The sequence below is a fragment of the Drosophila tropicalis genome, unplaced genomic scaffold, assembly GCF_018151085.1.
Source record: "Drosophila tropicalis isolate 14030-0801.00 unplaced genomic scaffold, ASM1815108v1 contig_859, whole genome shotgun sequence".
Taxonomy (NCBI): domain Eukaryota; kingdom Metazoa; phylum Arthropoda; class Insecta; order Diptera; family Drosophilidae; genus Drosophila; species Drosophila tropicalis.
Genome location: NW_027173353.1, coordinates 3,873,465 through 3,888,422, shown reverse-complemented (window position 1 = coordinate 3,888,422; position 14,958 = coordinate 3,873,465). Strand labels below are relative to the sequence as shown.

The 14,958-nt window shown below is 34.5% G+C and overlaps 3 protein-coding genes and 1 long non-coding RNA gene across 7 annotated transcripts in view; 3 read left to right on the top strand and 1 right to left on the bottom strand.

Annotated features, from left to right (window-relative positions):
• The window catches only part of fru (fruitless), a 142,743-nt gene that overhangs the window by 101,433 nt on the left and 26,352 nt on the right, over positions 1-14,958 (bottom strand). For 3 of the 4 annotated variants that reach the window (XM_068298126.1, XM_068298119.1, XM_068298125.1), the window contains exon 2: positions 7,314-7,595. In XM_068298126.1, coding sequence (XP_068154227.1) covers positions 7,314-7,573 — 260 coding nt within the window. In that variant the 5' untranslated portion in view covers positions 7,574-7,595. Of the gene's footprint in view, positions 1-5,516; positions 6,142-7,313; positions 7,596-14,958 lie in introns of those variants that run through there. The other variant, XM_068298122.1, reaches the window with a different exon arrangement.
• LOC137583235 (uncharacterized) lies at positions 895-1,338 on the top strand. Its single transcript, XR_011033385.1, has 2 exons — positions 895-1,048; positions 1,127-1,338. It is a non-coding gene; the product is annotated as an uncharacterized lncRNA (long non-coding RNA).
• LOC137582082 (uncharacterized) lies at positions 12,561-13,120 on the top strand. Its single transcript, XM_068296510.1, has 3 exons — positions 12,561-12,674; positions 12,734-12,904; positions 12,965-13,120. Exons 1-3 carry the CDS (start codon positions 12,561-12,563, stop codon positions 13,118-13,120), a joined length of 441 nt encoding a protein of 146 aa, XP_068152611.1.
• Positions 14,223-14,878, top strand: LOC137582081 (uncharacterized). The gene is made up of 3 exons (XM_068296509.1): positions 14,223-14,438; positions 14,499-14,669; positions 14,723-14,878. The coding sequence occupies exons 1-3, from the start codon at positions 14,223-14,225 to the stop codon at positions 14,876-14,878; spliced, it is 543 nt and encodes a 180-aa protein (XP_068152610.1).

The following is a 14,958-nucleotide window of genomic DNA, read 5'->3' as shown; positions in this document are numbered from 1 at the left end:
TCTGCTTTGAATGAATTATTAAATCGACAATCTAACACTATTTATGTTGTTTGGTTTTTTGTTCTTTTTTTTCCTTCTGGTTTTGCAAATAAAATGCTGTCACTGGTTTTACATTCCCATAAGTCAGCCAATTAGTCAAAAAATGTGAAACGATTTCCATAAACAAAAGGTTTAACTGAAAATCACACAATTTTATCAAAACTGAGTGAAAATGTTTTTCTTGAAATCCTTAAGAAAAAGCCAACCGAAACTATATTCTTACCTAAGAAGTAGTTGACTTTTATCTAATTGGTATGACTAACATTGATTAAAGACAAAAAGAAAAACGAAAAATGGAAAAATTTTCATTAGAAAATCAACTTTAGTAAAAGAAAAAAATCAAATCAATATACAGAAAAAATATTCTTGAAAAAAAGGTTTTCTCTTAAATAATTTGTTGATATTTTAGTATATATTTAATATAATATTTTATAATTTATATCGCATTATACTAAATGTCTCCTCCATTAATGCCGCAAATCGACTGGAAAATTTTCATTTTTATTCCTATATAATTTATCGACACAAATTATTTGTTGCAACCGATTTAAACTCGCGCCAGAATGTGGTCATCCGTTAGATTTGTGTTTTTGTCTGCTCTATTTTTCATTGCACTCCTGAAGGTCAATTCAAAATTTGAGTTTACCAACGTCAAATGTGAATGTCCGGATGAGAAATTTTGTGGTTTCGAATATTGTTTTCTAAAATCTGTGAATCGTAGTTACAAATACATTTCAATCAAAGCTAATTTACACAAATTACCAATAACTAATTTTTCGGTATGTAAAAAAAAACTTGATAATATTTGATTCTTATTAAATAATTCAAATTTCAGTTAAATTTCGTATTGTGGAAACGTTTCAATGGGTACAAGCCATTTCTGTATAATGTAACAATTGAAAATGGTTGCAAATTTATGGCTAATCCCAATTCAAGAAATCCAGTACAAAAGTATTTCTATGATTTCTTTGGACCATACGGAAATATGAACCACAAGTGTCCATTCAATGTAAGTGAAGTCATCATAGAATTTTGATGAAATTTTTAAACAAATCAAGGTAAATCCTTTTTTTTTTTTTAATTGCAGCATGACATATTTGTAGAGAAAGTCCCAGTAAGTTTTATGGACTATCGATTGACCAAACTATTGCCGTTCCCTGAAGGTGACTATTTGTTCGATGTCACTTGGCTAATTCTTGGCAAGCCATGTACTTATGTTAAGGTATATGGAACTCTTTCATAACTTATTGGATTTGCATGTTAAAAATGAGTGGAAATAAATAAAACTAAGATATGTAATTGCCAGAACTTTATCTCTTTATCGAGAGTTTTGTGAATTAACTCCCTGGGGACTATAGAGTTTTCAATTAATCTTAATTAATATTTAATATTTTTTATTTATAACTCATTGACAATAAACTGCTCGTATTTATAGCAATTAAATAAGTAAAGCATCTGAAAACTATATGATTGAATGTATAATGGCAAATGGCATTAGTTACCAACGATCAAGCAACTGACAATGATGTGGTCATCCTTCAGTTTTCTACTTTCGATTGTCCTGTTTTTTGTTCTACTCACAACAGTCGATTCAAAATTTGAGTTTACCAACGTCAAATGTGAATGCCGGGATGAGAAATTTTGTGGTTTCGAATATTGTTTTCTGAAATCCGTGAATCGTAGTTACAAATACATGTCGATTAAAGCTAATTTACACAAACTACCAATAACCGAATTTTCGGTATGTATAAAAAACTTGAATAAACCTAATAAACTTATTAAATAAACAAAATTTCAGATGGATTTTGTACTGTGGAAACGTTTCAATGGATATAAGCCATTTCTATATAATTTTACTATAGAAAATGGTTGTAAATTTATGGGTAATGAAAATTCCAGAAATGCAGTACAAAAATATTTCTTCGATTTCTTTGGACCTTACGGAAATATGAACCACAAGTGTCCATTCAATGTAAGTGATCATGAATATTAAGGTTTTATTATTAAGTTTCTATTTCTTTTTCTTCTTTTTTTGCTAGCATGACATTTTTGTGGAGAGAATCCCTACAAGTTTTATGGACTATCGATTGTCCAAAATGTTGCCTTTTCCTGAGGGTGACTATTTATTCGATATTATTTGGATATTTGATGGCGTTCCAAGAACTTTTGTTAAGATTTATGGAACTCTTTCATAAATTCAGCAATCACAAGTGTACTTAACTAAATAAACCTGAGGAAACAAAACAAAATCAAGCCAAAATAATAATTTTCTTATTTTGAAATCACTGAACAAGTAAAACTGTAATGAAAATCGATTTTTGAGCGTAAATGCGATTTAAATGCGATTATGATTGGTTTGTTTTTAATAATACATAATGATGGGAAGAGAGTTTTCGTTTAGAAAACATAAAATCAATGAAATTATTTAAAACATATTAGAAACTATTGTTACATTAGTTGCTACCGATCAATTGACTGACAATGATGTGGTCATCCTTTAGTTTAATATCTGCCTTATTTCTGATTGTGCTCACAATGGTCAATTCCAAATTTGAGTTTACTAACGTAAAGTGTTATTGTCCTGTTGACAAATTTTGTCATATAGAATATTGTTTTTTGAAATCTGTGAACCGAAGTTACAAATACTTTTCAGTTAAGGCCAATATGCATGAAATTCCTATTACTAATTTTATGGTAATTCACAACAGTTTCTGTGTGCCTAAATTCATTTTTAAATGTACATACTATAAATTTCAGGTCAATTTGGCATTGTTAAAACGATTCAATGGGTACAAGCCATTTCTCTACAATTTCACGGTTGATGGTTGTAAGTTCCTAAGGAACTCCAAAGGGTCTGATCCTGTTTCAAAGTATTTCTATGAATTTTTCGCTCCCTACATGAATGCGAACCACCCGTGTCCCTTTGATGTAAGAAGAGAAAGATATTCAAATTCAGTTAACTTAATAAATATTTCGAATTTTAATTACTTTTCCAGCATGATCTTATGATAGAGAAACTACCTGCCAGTTTTATGGACTATCGATTAAGCAAACTTCTATCATTTCCCGAGGGTGACTACTTGTTCAATGTAACTTGGCTAATTGTGGATATTCCATATGGTAATATTCAACTATATGGGAGTCTTTCATAACTATTGAATGATTATGTCATGTTAAACTAATAATTTGACCAACTTATCGGTATATCAACATTTTTCTGAAAATTTAGCTAAAATTCTATTATAGCTAAAATTATTTGATTAATTTTTAATGATTTTCAGAGAGAGAGAAAAATATATTTAAACACACATTAAAATTATTAAATCTTATTGTTGTGAATATATAATATAAACTTTTATTTATAATAAAATAATGTTTATTCCAATTAGCTAAATAAGTCGACTGGAAAATATAGTTTTTGATTCAGTCAGCTAATTTCCTTTTTATATTTAATAATGCCCTCTTTGCCCTTTTTTGTGGGTCAAGTTAATTTCATTTTTGGAAGAACAAATAGAAGACAAATATGATTTGATATATGTATTCTTATGTTGAGGCTGAATAACAAACATTTTCTTCTGTATAGTATGAGAATTTTGAAATGAGAACATTTTTCTAGTCATCCAGCCTTTGAGTTGACTATGCCAGTTGTGGGTGACAGCACAGAGGAGAAATCCAAGAAACATTTTAATCAATTCCATCACTTCTTGTTTCTTTAATTAGAATACATTTAAGTCCTGTTTTCCTTCGAACGATTTGGACACTCATAAAAGATAATTCCATAAGGAAATGATAATCTTATCTCTGAGTTCTTCGGGACATCGTTTGGTCTATATATTGCCTACCTCGAGCTACCTTAAAGCTTAACTAAAATGTGTCATATTGACCTGTTTTGTAGACAAAAGTTTCTGCTCTTTTTTTTTTCTATTCTCTGTCTGATTACTTCCGCAATTACAGGCAACACTTGAGTCTGTTTGCTTCAAGTCAATATCAATTGGATTTATTGGTAGAATTTCCGGCTAAAGTCCCCATCACAATCAGAAGGCATAATTCTCAGATGAACTTGGCAAGGGTTAAGTTTTTAATTACATGTTTGCTACTGGCTACTTAGTTGGTTAGAAGATGAAGTGAGGGGCAAAAGGATGTGTACGAAGCATATAAACAAATAGCAACAAGGACTTCCTTGTTGTTGTTGTTGTTGTTCCTGCTGTATATCGGTGTCAGTGCGTGTTGGCTTTCATTCATTATGGTCTCTCTCTCTTCCTCATCTTTTTGTATATTTGTCCTGTGCCAGTTCCACAGTCTACTGCATTCATTAGACTAAGCCAGAAGGACGAAGTCAGCCAGAGAGATTTAAATTGCATTTACAGCCGCACCTTGGCATCGTTCAGATGCTTCAGCATCCTGTCCTGTCCTAATGGCGTTACATGACTTGGGGCATCTACTTGAAATTATTATTATTATAATTATGATGATGATTACTTGTCTTTGTTTAGACCTTTTGTGGCTATTAGGCAGCAAGTATGGCCTAAATGGCCTTACAGTCTATAATAAACGTTTCACAGCCACAGACAAACCGAAACCAAAGACAATCCAGTTGCTTATGGCGCTTTTTGGATAATCTAATTGCTATGCTCGAATGCAAAACAAGCGTAAAAGTGTCAGAGTTTAACAAAAAGCTAGAGTATTTTCGTGAAAATTCAAGACTTGTCGACAATTATCCCTTATCAAGAAACCGGCAATTCCCTTCTGACGTTTACATGTGTTACTTAATTCAGTCGCCCCGTGAACCGGAAGTGCATGACCAAAGCCGGCAATTTGCAATTTTTTCACTCCTCCCTTTTCAAGTCAAGGAAAGTCGCAATTTGTTAGCATTGAAATTAACTTGACACATGCTCTTCAAGATCAAACAGTAAGAGTGTTAGTTCTGAATGGGTTAATTAATATCAGAGTTAATATATCTCGAATCATTTAATTTAGTACAAGTATCAAACTCTTTAACTTGCATGTCTGCTAGTTCTTTTTCTTTATCAAATGTTACGACACTTCCGTTGGATTTGATTTGGACATTCATGGGCTTAATGAAAGAATTGCTGATATCTTGCATTTGTTTAAGTATTTATTTGCATGTTGGTCTTTTAACGGGTGTTCGTTGATTGCATGTTACTGCTGAACTGTAAAAGTGTTGTTTGTTGTTTTTTCTTGTTGGAGAAGGCAGTAAATAGGATTTTGTAATATTATTTTGTTTTTTGATTTGGCATGCGCACAATGCAGCTAAGTGTATGCTGAGGTTTTAGTTTCAGACCTAAAGGCTAAGCCTCTACAGATTGCTTATCACTTGGCTTACACATGCAGAGAGCTCCGATCCTTGGCTCGAATGCAGTTCTATGTAGGGGGTTAAAGTGGCTAAGAGTTTTTCTCTACTACATATTGGAAGTTGCAATATATTTTTTGTTAAGTTTAAATGGCTATTGACTTACCGCGCATGTTGAAAGGTTTGTTTAAGGGGTTAGAGTATGTTGATTGCAGTTGATGGTTTTATCTGTTTTCCATTTGTTTTTCATGAGAGAAATGTATAAATTGTTGTGGAATTAACTACTAAACTAATATATTGATATTGAGAGAGTTGAAAATGCTTTCTTTACGTTGGTTTCTTTTCGGTTAAATGTTGATTGATGAGTAGATTCTTCTGGGGGGATTCCAAAAGGGGGGCAGCTGGTTATGTTGATTGAAGATATTCCAATAATATTCGCTTTGGGGCTCCATCATAAATCTGACAATTGGCTTGATATCATCTTCTTTGGTTTTTATATGTATACTTTTTTGAGTCACTATGAAAAAGTGTTTGCTTTACAATATCTTAGAGCTAATTAGGGACTACCAATTTTTCTGTTCTTTAATAATTTGTACTCTTGGGTAGAAAGTTTTTGCATTTTACATGGTGCATTGTGGGATTAAGTATTCTTATTTGTGATTAGGCATAAACTATTATGATTAATAGTAATAACTTTAGTTTAATATGTGACTATTTGATTAAGATGTGTGTATACTAGTTAATATTATTGTTTTGCGTTTATTGCTTTAAATCAAGTTCGAGCATTGATAAAATTTATGGGAAAAATTCTTCAATTTCAATTCAATTAGTTTTAGGCGTGTCTACGTATACTTTATGTTAACATATGTATTAGCATTAGATGTTAATATATCGTTTATTGTTTACTGATTAAATTTTAGCACTTTTTTTAGTAGGCATTTAAGTGTAGGCGTTAAGAATTTAGAATATCAATTGATTATGTATAATATATGTTTGTATGTGGTATATATGTATACTTAGTTGTGGGAACCCATGGACCCTCAAAGTTAGCTGTTCATCTACTAAATATTTATAATATGTATGTTAGTTTCGTAAGCATAAACTATATTAGTATATATGTATATGTATGTAGGTATATTCGTATTAATCGTTTAGTCTAAATTCATATTGATTAGGAGATTGTAAGGATTACGTATACCATTGTTGACTTATAATCAAGGAAATGTTTCTCTTCGGTACGGTACAAGTGCAATACTTGAAATGCTCTGCAATAGTTCTTATAAGTAAGTAAGTAAGTATATATGTAATCTATATAATGTATCTGATAAATATTTCTCTACTTGTTAGTTAGTTAGAAGTTTTATGTTGATTTGGTGTTGCTTCTTACAGAGGATAACTCTAATCAGAGTCTACTAAATTGTATTTAAACTAAGTATGTTTGTATATATTCGATTTATCTTACATTTAATAGCGTAGCAAACACTTTTTTTTTTGCATTCGTGACATTCTCTCTCTCAATTTGATGGGTTTGGGGTCCATTTGCAATGGAAATGTATTCCCAATAAAATGGCTACTTTACTCTAGATTAACATTTACTTTGTCTTGGGCGTAAGTATTTAAGGGCCTTTTATTTAAGTTTACTTTAGTATACTTTTCTCTCGCAACTCTTGCAAGGACTCGTGTCAAAAGGAAAGTATAGGAACAAACAAAACGAAATTCAAACTAGACGTTGACTTTGGTATTCATTTTTCTTTTCTTTTCTTTTCATTTTTTTTTTGTTTTTTGTTTGGTTGCGCGTTTGGGTTGATTGAAGACTTAGCATAGAGAAGAAGAAGTGTTGATGTGTTGCTGATGATATGCATTTCATTTTGGATTTTTATTCATTTTGTTTTTGTGACTTGATTTCTTTGCTTGTCTTGTTTGCGCTCCCCTTCGCCTGGTATATCGACAGTTTGTGGCTTACCTAGGCGATGCGGGCGGCAACGGTGGCGGCGGCAATGGCGGCGGCGGTGCCCGCACATCCGTCTCGATGTTACGCTTATGCGGCGTCTGCAAATCCAGTGCGGCATACGCCGGATGGGCATGACCATGGCCATGTGCGTGGGCATGGCCATGGACTCCCCCACCCACACCCAATGGCGACTCGCGGGGTCTCAGTGTGGTGGGTGGACCGCGAAAGAGTGCATAGGGATTGCCAAAGTAATCCTGTGAGGTGGCCATCATGTTGATTGTGGTAAACGTAGTACTGCAAAGAAGGAAAAACCGGAAATGGAAATCAATTAGCTCACAATTGACAAATTATGAAGAGGAATAAAGGTTTCCAAACGGTTAAAATTAAAAGCAAACATTGGCCAACTGTTCTAGCATGTCAATGAAACATTTTTATGGACAGCCATTCAAACTGACTAAACGATGGCAGTCACAAATCCGCATCCCCGACCCAACATCCCCCATTCACAGGACGCTCATCCTTCTGACTGGTCGCTCTGTCCATTCATTGTTTTTTAATTTAATAGTCATGTAAATTTATTTCGCACGCGAGTGCATTTAATTTGTTTGGTATTATTTTAACATGTTCGCTTGATTGATACCGATGCAGTACACATGTCCGACACACCGTAATTGACAGCCAAGGACATGCTGGGCCATGCTGGGCAAGGACTACGTGTGTAATTAAGTGCCGACTTCTCGCTTAAAGTGCCGAGCAATTATGTTTAATCAACAAAAAAAAAACCCCATGACATAACAAGCTAAAACAAATTTTAAGTATCTGTTGTGTGGAGATAATCATACATACAATTTAGATTAACAATTAGATAATGCCTAATATTAAATATGAATATTTCATTTCTATGGTTTTTCGTTTTAAAGTTATTGCCATAATGATAAAGCCTATAAATTTATGTTTTTTAAATGATAAATAATAAAAAATATTCATTGTGGCTTTATTGAGGCTACATTTATTATATCCTTAAGGATATCCATCAATTAAGAAGTTAAAGTAAACTAAGCTAACTAGTAACAAAGAAATTGAATGCGCTTTTTTAATTAGCATATTAAAAAATTATACTTCAATTGCCCAACAATGTGAGTTGCCTTTGCCCACATTTGATACCCCAATTAAACAATTAATTGAAACATGCCACAGAATCAATTGGAATCATCTTACAAAGCTTGGCAATTGCTTGGAATGGCCAACAAAGCATTTCCAGCTGTAAGCTAACGGGCAAACATTTCAATGTTCATGTAAACGTAAATGGCTCATTACACTCCTCATTTGTCTCCCCACCCCTTACCGAACACTTGGCGTAACTTGCAATTAAATGGTTGCACTGCCCTAACCCTCGCCACAATTGCCAGTCCTTGACCAGTACTTGACGTGTGTACGCAATTTCCAACCAATTGGCATTAAGTGGCCAAGGGATTTCAGTAAATGCTGGACAGGAAATGCTAGTGGCCATTTTTTATGAATGGTTGTGATTTGATTGCTCTTTAGATGAGGAATGCCGAAGGGAGCTTGAAATGTAATGGGATGGATTTTAACTTATGCACAATTATGTGTAAGAAAAGAAATCAGAGATGGATAAAAGTTTATATGAAGCGTATAAAAGTGTTACTTGCTGGCGTTGATATGTGTGTGTGAGTGTGTGTGTGTGTGTGCCTTGCGGCTGGCTGCCGGGGAACTGTTTAAACTTACTTGGCCCAACTTTTTATGACATCAAATGCATGAGAGAGGTGAATACGCATCCTCGACGCTAATGGCACACCCCAAGAGTGTCGTTGGTGGGAACGAGAATGAGCAGTGACTCGAACGATTCACACAGACTGGCACAAAAGCATACACGCACATATATGTATGTACACACAAACACTCTTACGCCCGGAACAGTATAAATCTGGAGCAATAGCGTCAAGTGCACGCAGTCTGCTGCACTGCATCAAGTCAGAGTCTGGGCAGCAGGAACAACATTTAAATAGGCCAGACGATAACACACACACACACATCCACATGCAGCTCGCATTGGTGTCACCTACTGAACGAACCTCAACGCATTGAGCCCAGCGAGCGGAGGGCCCGTAGAATCAGGCAAAGTAATCTCTGCTGTGCAGCGCTTTACAACGCCGAATTGAGACTGCCATGCACTAGGGAACTGTTAATGAGTCAAGACATCCATGCAGCATCCATGTGCGTGGGAGTGTCTAAGTGCGTTGGCGTTGAGCTGAAAGCCGCCGCTGACGACGACAACAATGGCGGCCACCAACAATACCAACCCGTTACGTTTTGTTGCCTACATTTGTGCGCTGCCTTGGCGGTTAAGATCGAGACTTTTGTGTGCCCGTGTGTGTGTGTGTGTACGCTCTTATTTATAGTGCATGTGTGTGCAGACTAGAGATGGTCTCTATCATTTGTAAATCACTCAGTTAAATATTATTTTAAAATGATATGTTCACGGTCATTTTTTTCAATTTCCCTTTCTACTTTTAGTATTTCATTCAGTTGGATAGATAAAATGCATTTAGTAATTGGTTTAATGACAACTTAATCGTCTTAAAGGGAAAAGCCAAAGTGTCTTCTGGACATGGAATAGAACCAAGAACTTGTATTGTTACGTACTATATACACTCTTGAAGGGAAACCATTTACAATAGTCACGATCTCATCGCCATTTCCTGCCTGGAGCACAATGAATTTCAATATGTGTGTGTGAGTGTCTGACATGAGTGTGTGTGAGTGTACCTGAGTTTTGTTTTGTGCGGCATCAATAAAAGCATTTTCCATATTGCCCCTGCATAATGTATGATAAATGGCATCTGTCTCCGGTTCTCGTCTCTGTATTATAAAGTGTAACAGGGTTTAACTAGTTGGTAGGGAATCGAAGGCTTATGGTTTTTTTTTTACCTCATTTACTCATTGGAAATTCATTTGCCACTCATTATGCATTTGCCTGTCTTTTAATTAATTGAACTACTTGACAGGCGTGGAATATTCTTATGCCAGCCGCCATTGAAATGCGGCATAAAAAGCCAAAGCCTTGACTTGAGTGGAAGCAAAAAAGTTTTGCCGGCATTTAAACAAAAAAATACAAGACTAAAAAAAGAAAAGAAGGAACACAGTGTTTCATTTCATTTTTTGTTTTGTTTTGTCTTACAAAGTTGGTTTTTTTCTTTACTATCTGGTGGAACTTTTGCTGACTTTTAGTTCAAACTGTTCAACTGCTTGGCCCCCCGTGCCATCGTGTTGCTTGAGAATCAGCAGTAACTTTGCTGCTAGATGCCACAGCTTCGTCTATGGTGATGGCAAAGCGAAGACAGCTAAAGCAAGCGCATGGGGCGTGGGGCATGGGTCATGGGGCATCGGGCATGGAAGACAGGCCAGAGATAATCCTTTTTGTTGCTTTATTGCGTTAGCCTGTCGTTTTGTGGTTTAGCGCTTTAAGACGCCAATAAATTGAATTTGTAGCCAGGGTAAGATGTGCTCACTCAAAAGACTCCTTCGACATCAGCTGTGGCAGGCCAGGGCAGTAAGTCAGCTGTCCACTTGTTTAGTCAAATGTTCGGTTGCCTTGTAAGCTGATTTCCCTTGACTTTGGTTTGCCAAAAGCATTTCTAACGCTTTTGACTCTCGTCTATTTGATTAGGGTTGTTGGCTTTAAAAAGGAACCTTGAGTTTCTTGGCATTCCATTTGCTATGTAACTGTGCAATGTATGTATGCAGAAGTGGGCGTTTGGAAACAAGAATGCTATCAGGCTCTACCGGGCACTCGCTATCCGCATTTGTATCACAATTTTGGACTCTATTGGCCAAGTGGTGTGTATGTGGCCATTGTTGCAGCTGCAGCTGGAGCTGCAGCTGTTGTTGCTGACGTTTTGTTTGCATGCAATTCCATAAAGTCCTGTGCGTGCATTCAGGTTATTCCGCCAGCTCAGGCGTTTGACATGAAAAATGCATTTTATTGGGATTATTTTTATATCGCCCACAACCGACGCCCTCCCACACCGACACCCCCCATGCCCACCAAGGACCCACGACTCCATTTGCCCTGTCCTTTCGCGACAGCCATTTAAATTTGGTTAACATTACCGCATGCCACGACAGTCATGAGAGGGGTGAGAGGGGAGAAGTGGCCCATTAAAATTTATTTGTATGTCTGTGTGTATGTTTTTGGTGTGTGTAAAAATTGTTTAAAATGCAAATACAATTAATTTTTACATTTATGTTTAGTTAGACAAGTGAGGGGAAGCAGCGGCTGCCAGCCAATTTTCGCACTTTTTAATTCAATTTTGCAATAACACCGAACTGAGCAAAAACAAGGAAGGAAGGAAAAAAAAAACTAAAAATATCCTTTGTGTGCTTTTTGTGTTGAGTGGCCATTGTTAATAGCCAATTACGTGCTTGTTTTTTGTTTTATTTTGTTTTTGGGTATTCTACTTTTTTTTTTTTGGCCATGTAGTTGTGACGTGTGATGCGGTCACTAGCAAAGTGGACGGCGCTGTGTTGCTACATGTCCATGTCCAATTCGCGGCTACGTGCTCGGCTTTGCAAACTTTGTGATTTTATGATGAAAATTATATTGAAGACCAGCAGCCAGGCAAAAAGGACGAAAAGCATTTTATATAGCACGTTGGCATTAGTTTATAATTTTCATATAATGTTCATTGGTTTTGTATGCTTTTGTAATGCTCACTCAGTTTTTAGATGGGCGGAGGTGGGAGATTTAAACGCATAAAGAGCTTACACTGGATTTGTGCAAACAATTTCATAGATTTAAATAACCATAATCAGTTCCATTATTGAACAACAACAACAACAAAACTACACCAATAAGCTGACAATAATTTTCACAATCCTTTAGCAAATGGAAAGTATTTTTTTTATAGATTTTTCTGAAAATGAGTATACAAATTGCTTATAAAAATTAGAATAAAATTACTCACTATCGAACACAGATCAAAGAACTCATAAGAATTTGACATTACCCGACAATTTTCTGGATGATTTCCTACTTAAATTATCAATAATTTTTCGTATTTAACTATTTAAATTGACTGGAAAATAAAACTTGTGATCTAAATATGTATAAAGTTTATGTTTTAGTTGCTGTCACTTCAATCACCCGTTAAGATGAGAGTTTGTTTTGTAGTTTTGTTTGTCATATCCTTTATTATGGTCAATGCCAAATTTGAATTCACTAATATAAAATGTGAGTCTATGGACAAGTTATTTTGTGGCTTTGAATATTGTTATTTGAAATCCATTAACCGAACCTATAAGTACGCTTCCCTTAAGGTCAATTTATTTCAAATCCCTGTCACTAACTTTTCGGTAATTCAGGACAAATGGCAACTATATAGAGAATGATGTTAATTAATTTTGAATTTCAGGTCAATTTAGCTGTTCTAAAGTGGTCAAATGGATATAGGCCATTTCATTATAATTTCACCACTGATGGCTGTAAATTTCTGGGTAATGTTAAAACAAGAAATCCGGTAGGAAAATATTTCTTTGATTTCATTTCACCGTATGCCAATGTGAATCATAAGTGTCCTTTCAATGTAAGTAAAGTAATCAGGAATATAATTATATCAATGGATCTTGATCTGTTTCATTTGCAGCATGACATTATCATAGACAAAGTGCCTATAACTCATATGGATTATCAATTAACAAAACTAATACCATTCCCAAAGGCTGACTATTTGTTTGAAACCACATGGTTTGCTTATGGTATTAAACGTGGCAGTCTGAAAATATATGGAAAACTTTCTTAGGTTGTGGATGGAAATTTTTGAATTAAATGAAGCTTGTGCTTTGGTTTTGTTTTCTTTTTTTGCACAAAGTAAATTTTAATATCCAACTAAATGGTCTTTTATCAGAAGATCAGAAGCTATAATAAATAATTAAATATATATTAATCGACTGGACTGAATTAATATACAATCGTTTACGATTGTTGTTAGTTGCTAACGATCGACAGAACCATCAAGATGTGGTCAGGCTATAAAATTACATTTTGGTTTGTCGTGCTCTCGGTTTTATTCGTCAAAATTCATTCTAAATTCGAGTTTACCAACTTAAAATGTGAAAATCTTGACAAGGCTTTTTGTAATTTTGAATATTGTTATTTGAAATCAATTAACCGCACTTATAAATACGCTTCGATAAAGGTCAACTTATTTCAAATTCCTGTCACTAATTTATCGGTACTTAAGGATAAATGGCAACTGTTGACTCTTAATTTAATTGTATCAAACATTTTCAGGTTCAGGTTTCGCTTTTGAAATGGTCAAATGGGTACAAGCCGTTTCTTTACAATTTCACTATAGATGGATGTGAATTTCTGGGCAAGAACAAATCAAGAAATCCAGCAGCAAATTCATTTTTTGAGTTGATTTTACCCTACAGCAATATGAATCATAAGTGTCCATTTGATGTGGGTAAAGCGTTTAAAAAATGATTGATTGATATTTCTAATTTTTTATTTTTTGCAGCATGACATTATATTAGATAAACTGCCCATAAATTATATCGACACTCAATTAACAAAATCATTATTATTGCCAAAGGCTGTATACTTGCTTAAAGCCAAATGGCTTGCTTATGGTGTTCCCCGTGCTGATCTTAAAATCTATGGAACTCTTTCATAATTATCAATATGTATGCAAAGTGAAAGTTGGGTCATAAGTACTTATACTAGACTTAATATGTTTTGTTTTGACTAATAAAATGAAATCGTCATTTCAAATCTCGAACTAAATAGTGTTAAAGTAGTAAACAATTAACTATATCAATCGACTGGAAAGATTACAATCCAATTGTTTACAAAAGTTTAACTACTATTGTTAGTTGTTAACGATCCATAGATCCACCAAGATGTGGTCGGAATATAGAACTGCATTTTGGTTTACCGTGCTTTTCGTTTTATTTGCACAAATTCATTCTAAATTCGAGTTTACAAACTTAAAATGTGAAAGTTTTGACAAACGTTTTTGTGATTTTGAACGTTGTTACTTGAAATCGGTAAACCGAAGTTACAAATACGCCTCGGTTACCGTCAAGTTAAACCAGATTCCAGTCAATAATTTTTCAGTATTTACCAAAGAATTGCATCAATTTAACAGTTTTTTATTAAAATAACATTCATTTCAGGTCAATTTGGCACTGCTTAAACGTTTGAATGGGTATAAGCCATTTCTTTACAATATAACTGTAGATGGATGCAAGTACCTCAACTCTGTAAAATCAAGAAATCCAGTAGCAAAATATTTTTTTGATTTCATTTCACCCTACGGCAATATGAATCATAGGTGTCCATTCGATGTAAGTAAAGTAATGCTAAATATCATTCGCTATTCCAAGTATTTCCCTTGCAGCATGATATTATTGTAGAAAGACTGCCAATTCATTATGTTAACTATCGAGCAACAATTCTGCTACCATTTCCTGAGGGCGACTATATGATTGATTCCACCTGGATGGCCAATGGTATTCCACGTGCTTATGTTAAAGTATATGGAACTATTTCCTAATAAATAAAATTGCTTCAAGGTTTTCAATAAACGAATCGACTAGACAATTAACAGTTCTTTTATAATATATTGTCGTTTAA

Coding starts and splice junctions, on each gene's coding strand:
- LOC137582082 (XM_068296510.1), top strand. CDS start 12,561: ATGGACAAGTTATTTTGTGGCTTTGAATATTGTTATTTGAAATCCATT. Junction 12,675..12,733: donor TCCCTGTCACTAACTTTTCG/GTAATTCAGGAC, acceptor TTTGAATTTCAG/GTCAATTTAGCTGTTCTAAA. Junction 12,905..12,964: donor ATCATAAGTGTCCTTTCAAT/GTAAGTAAAGTA, acceptor TTTCATTTGCAG/CATGACATTATCATAGACAA.
- LOC137582081 (XM_068296509.1), top strand. CDS start 14,223: ATGTGGTCGGAATATAGAACTGCATTTTGGTTTACCGTGCTTTTCGTT. Junction 14,439..14,498: donor TTCCAGTCAATAATTTTTCA/GTATTTACCAAA, acceptor CATTCATTTCAG/GTCAATTTGGCACTGCTTAA. Junction 14,670..14,722: donor ATCATAGGTGTCCATTCGAT/GTAAGTAAAGTA, acceptor TTTCCCTTGCAG/CATGATATTATTGTAGAAAG.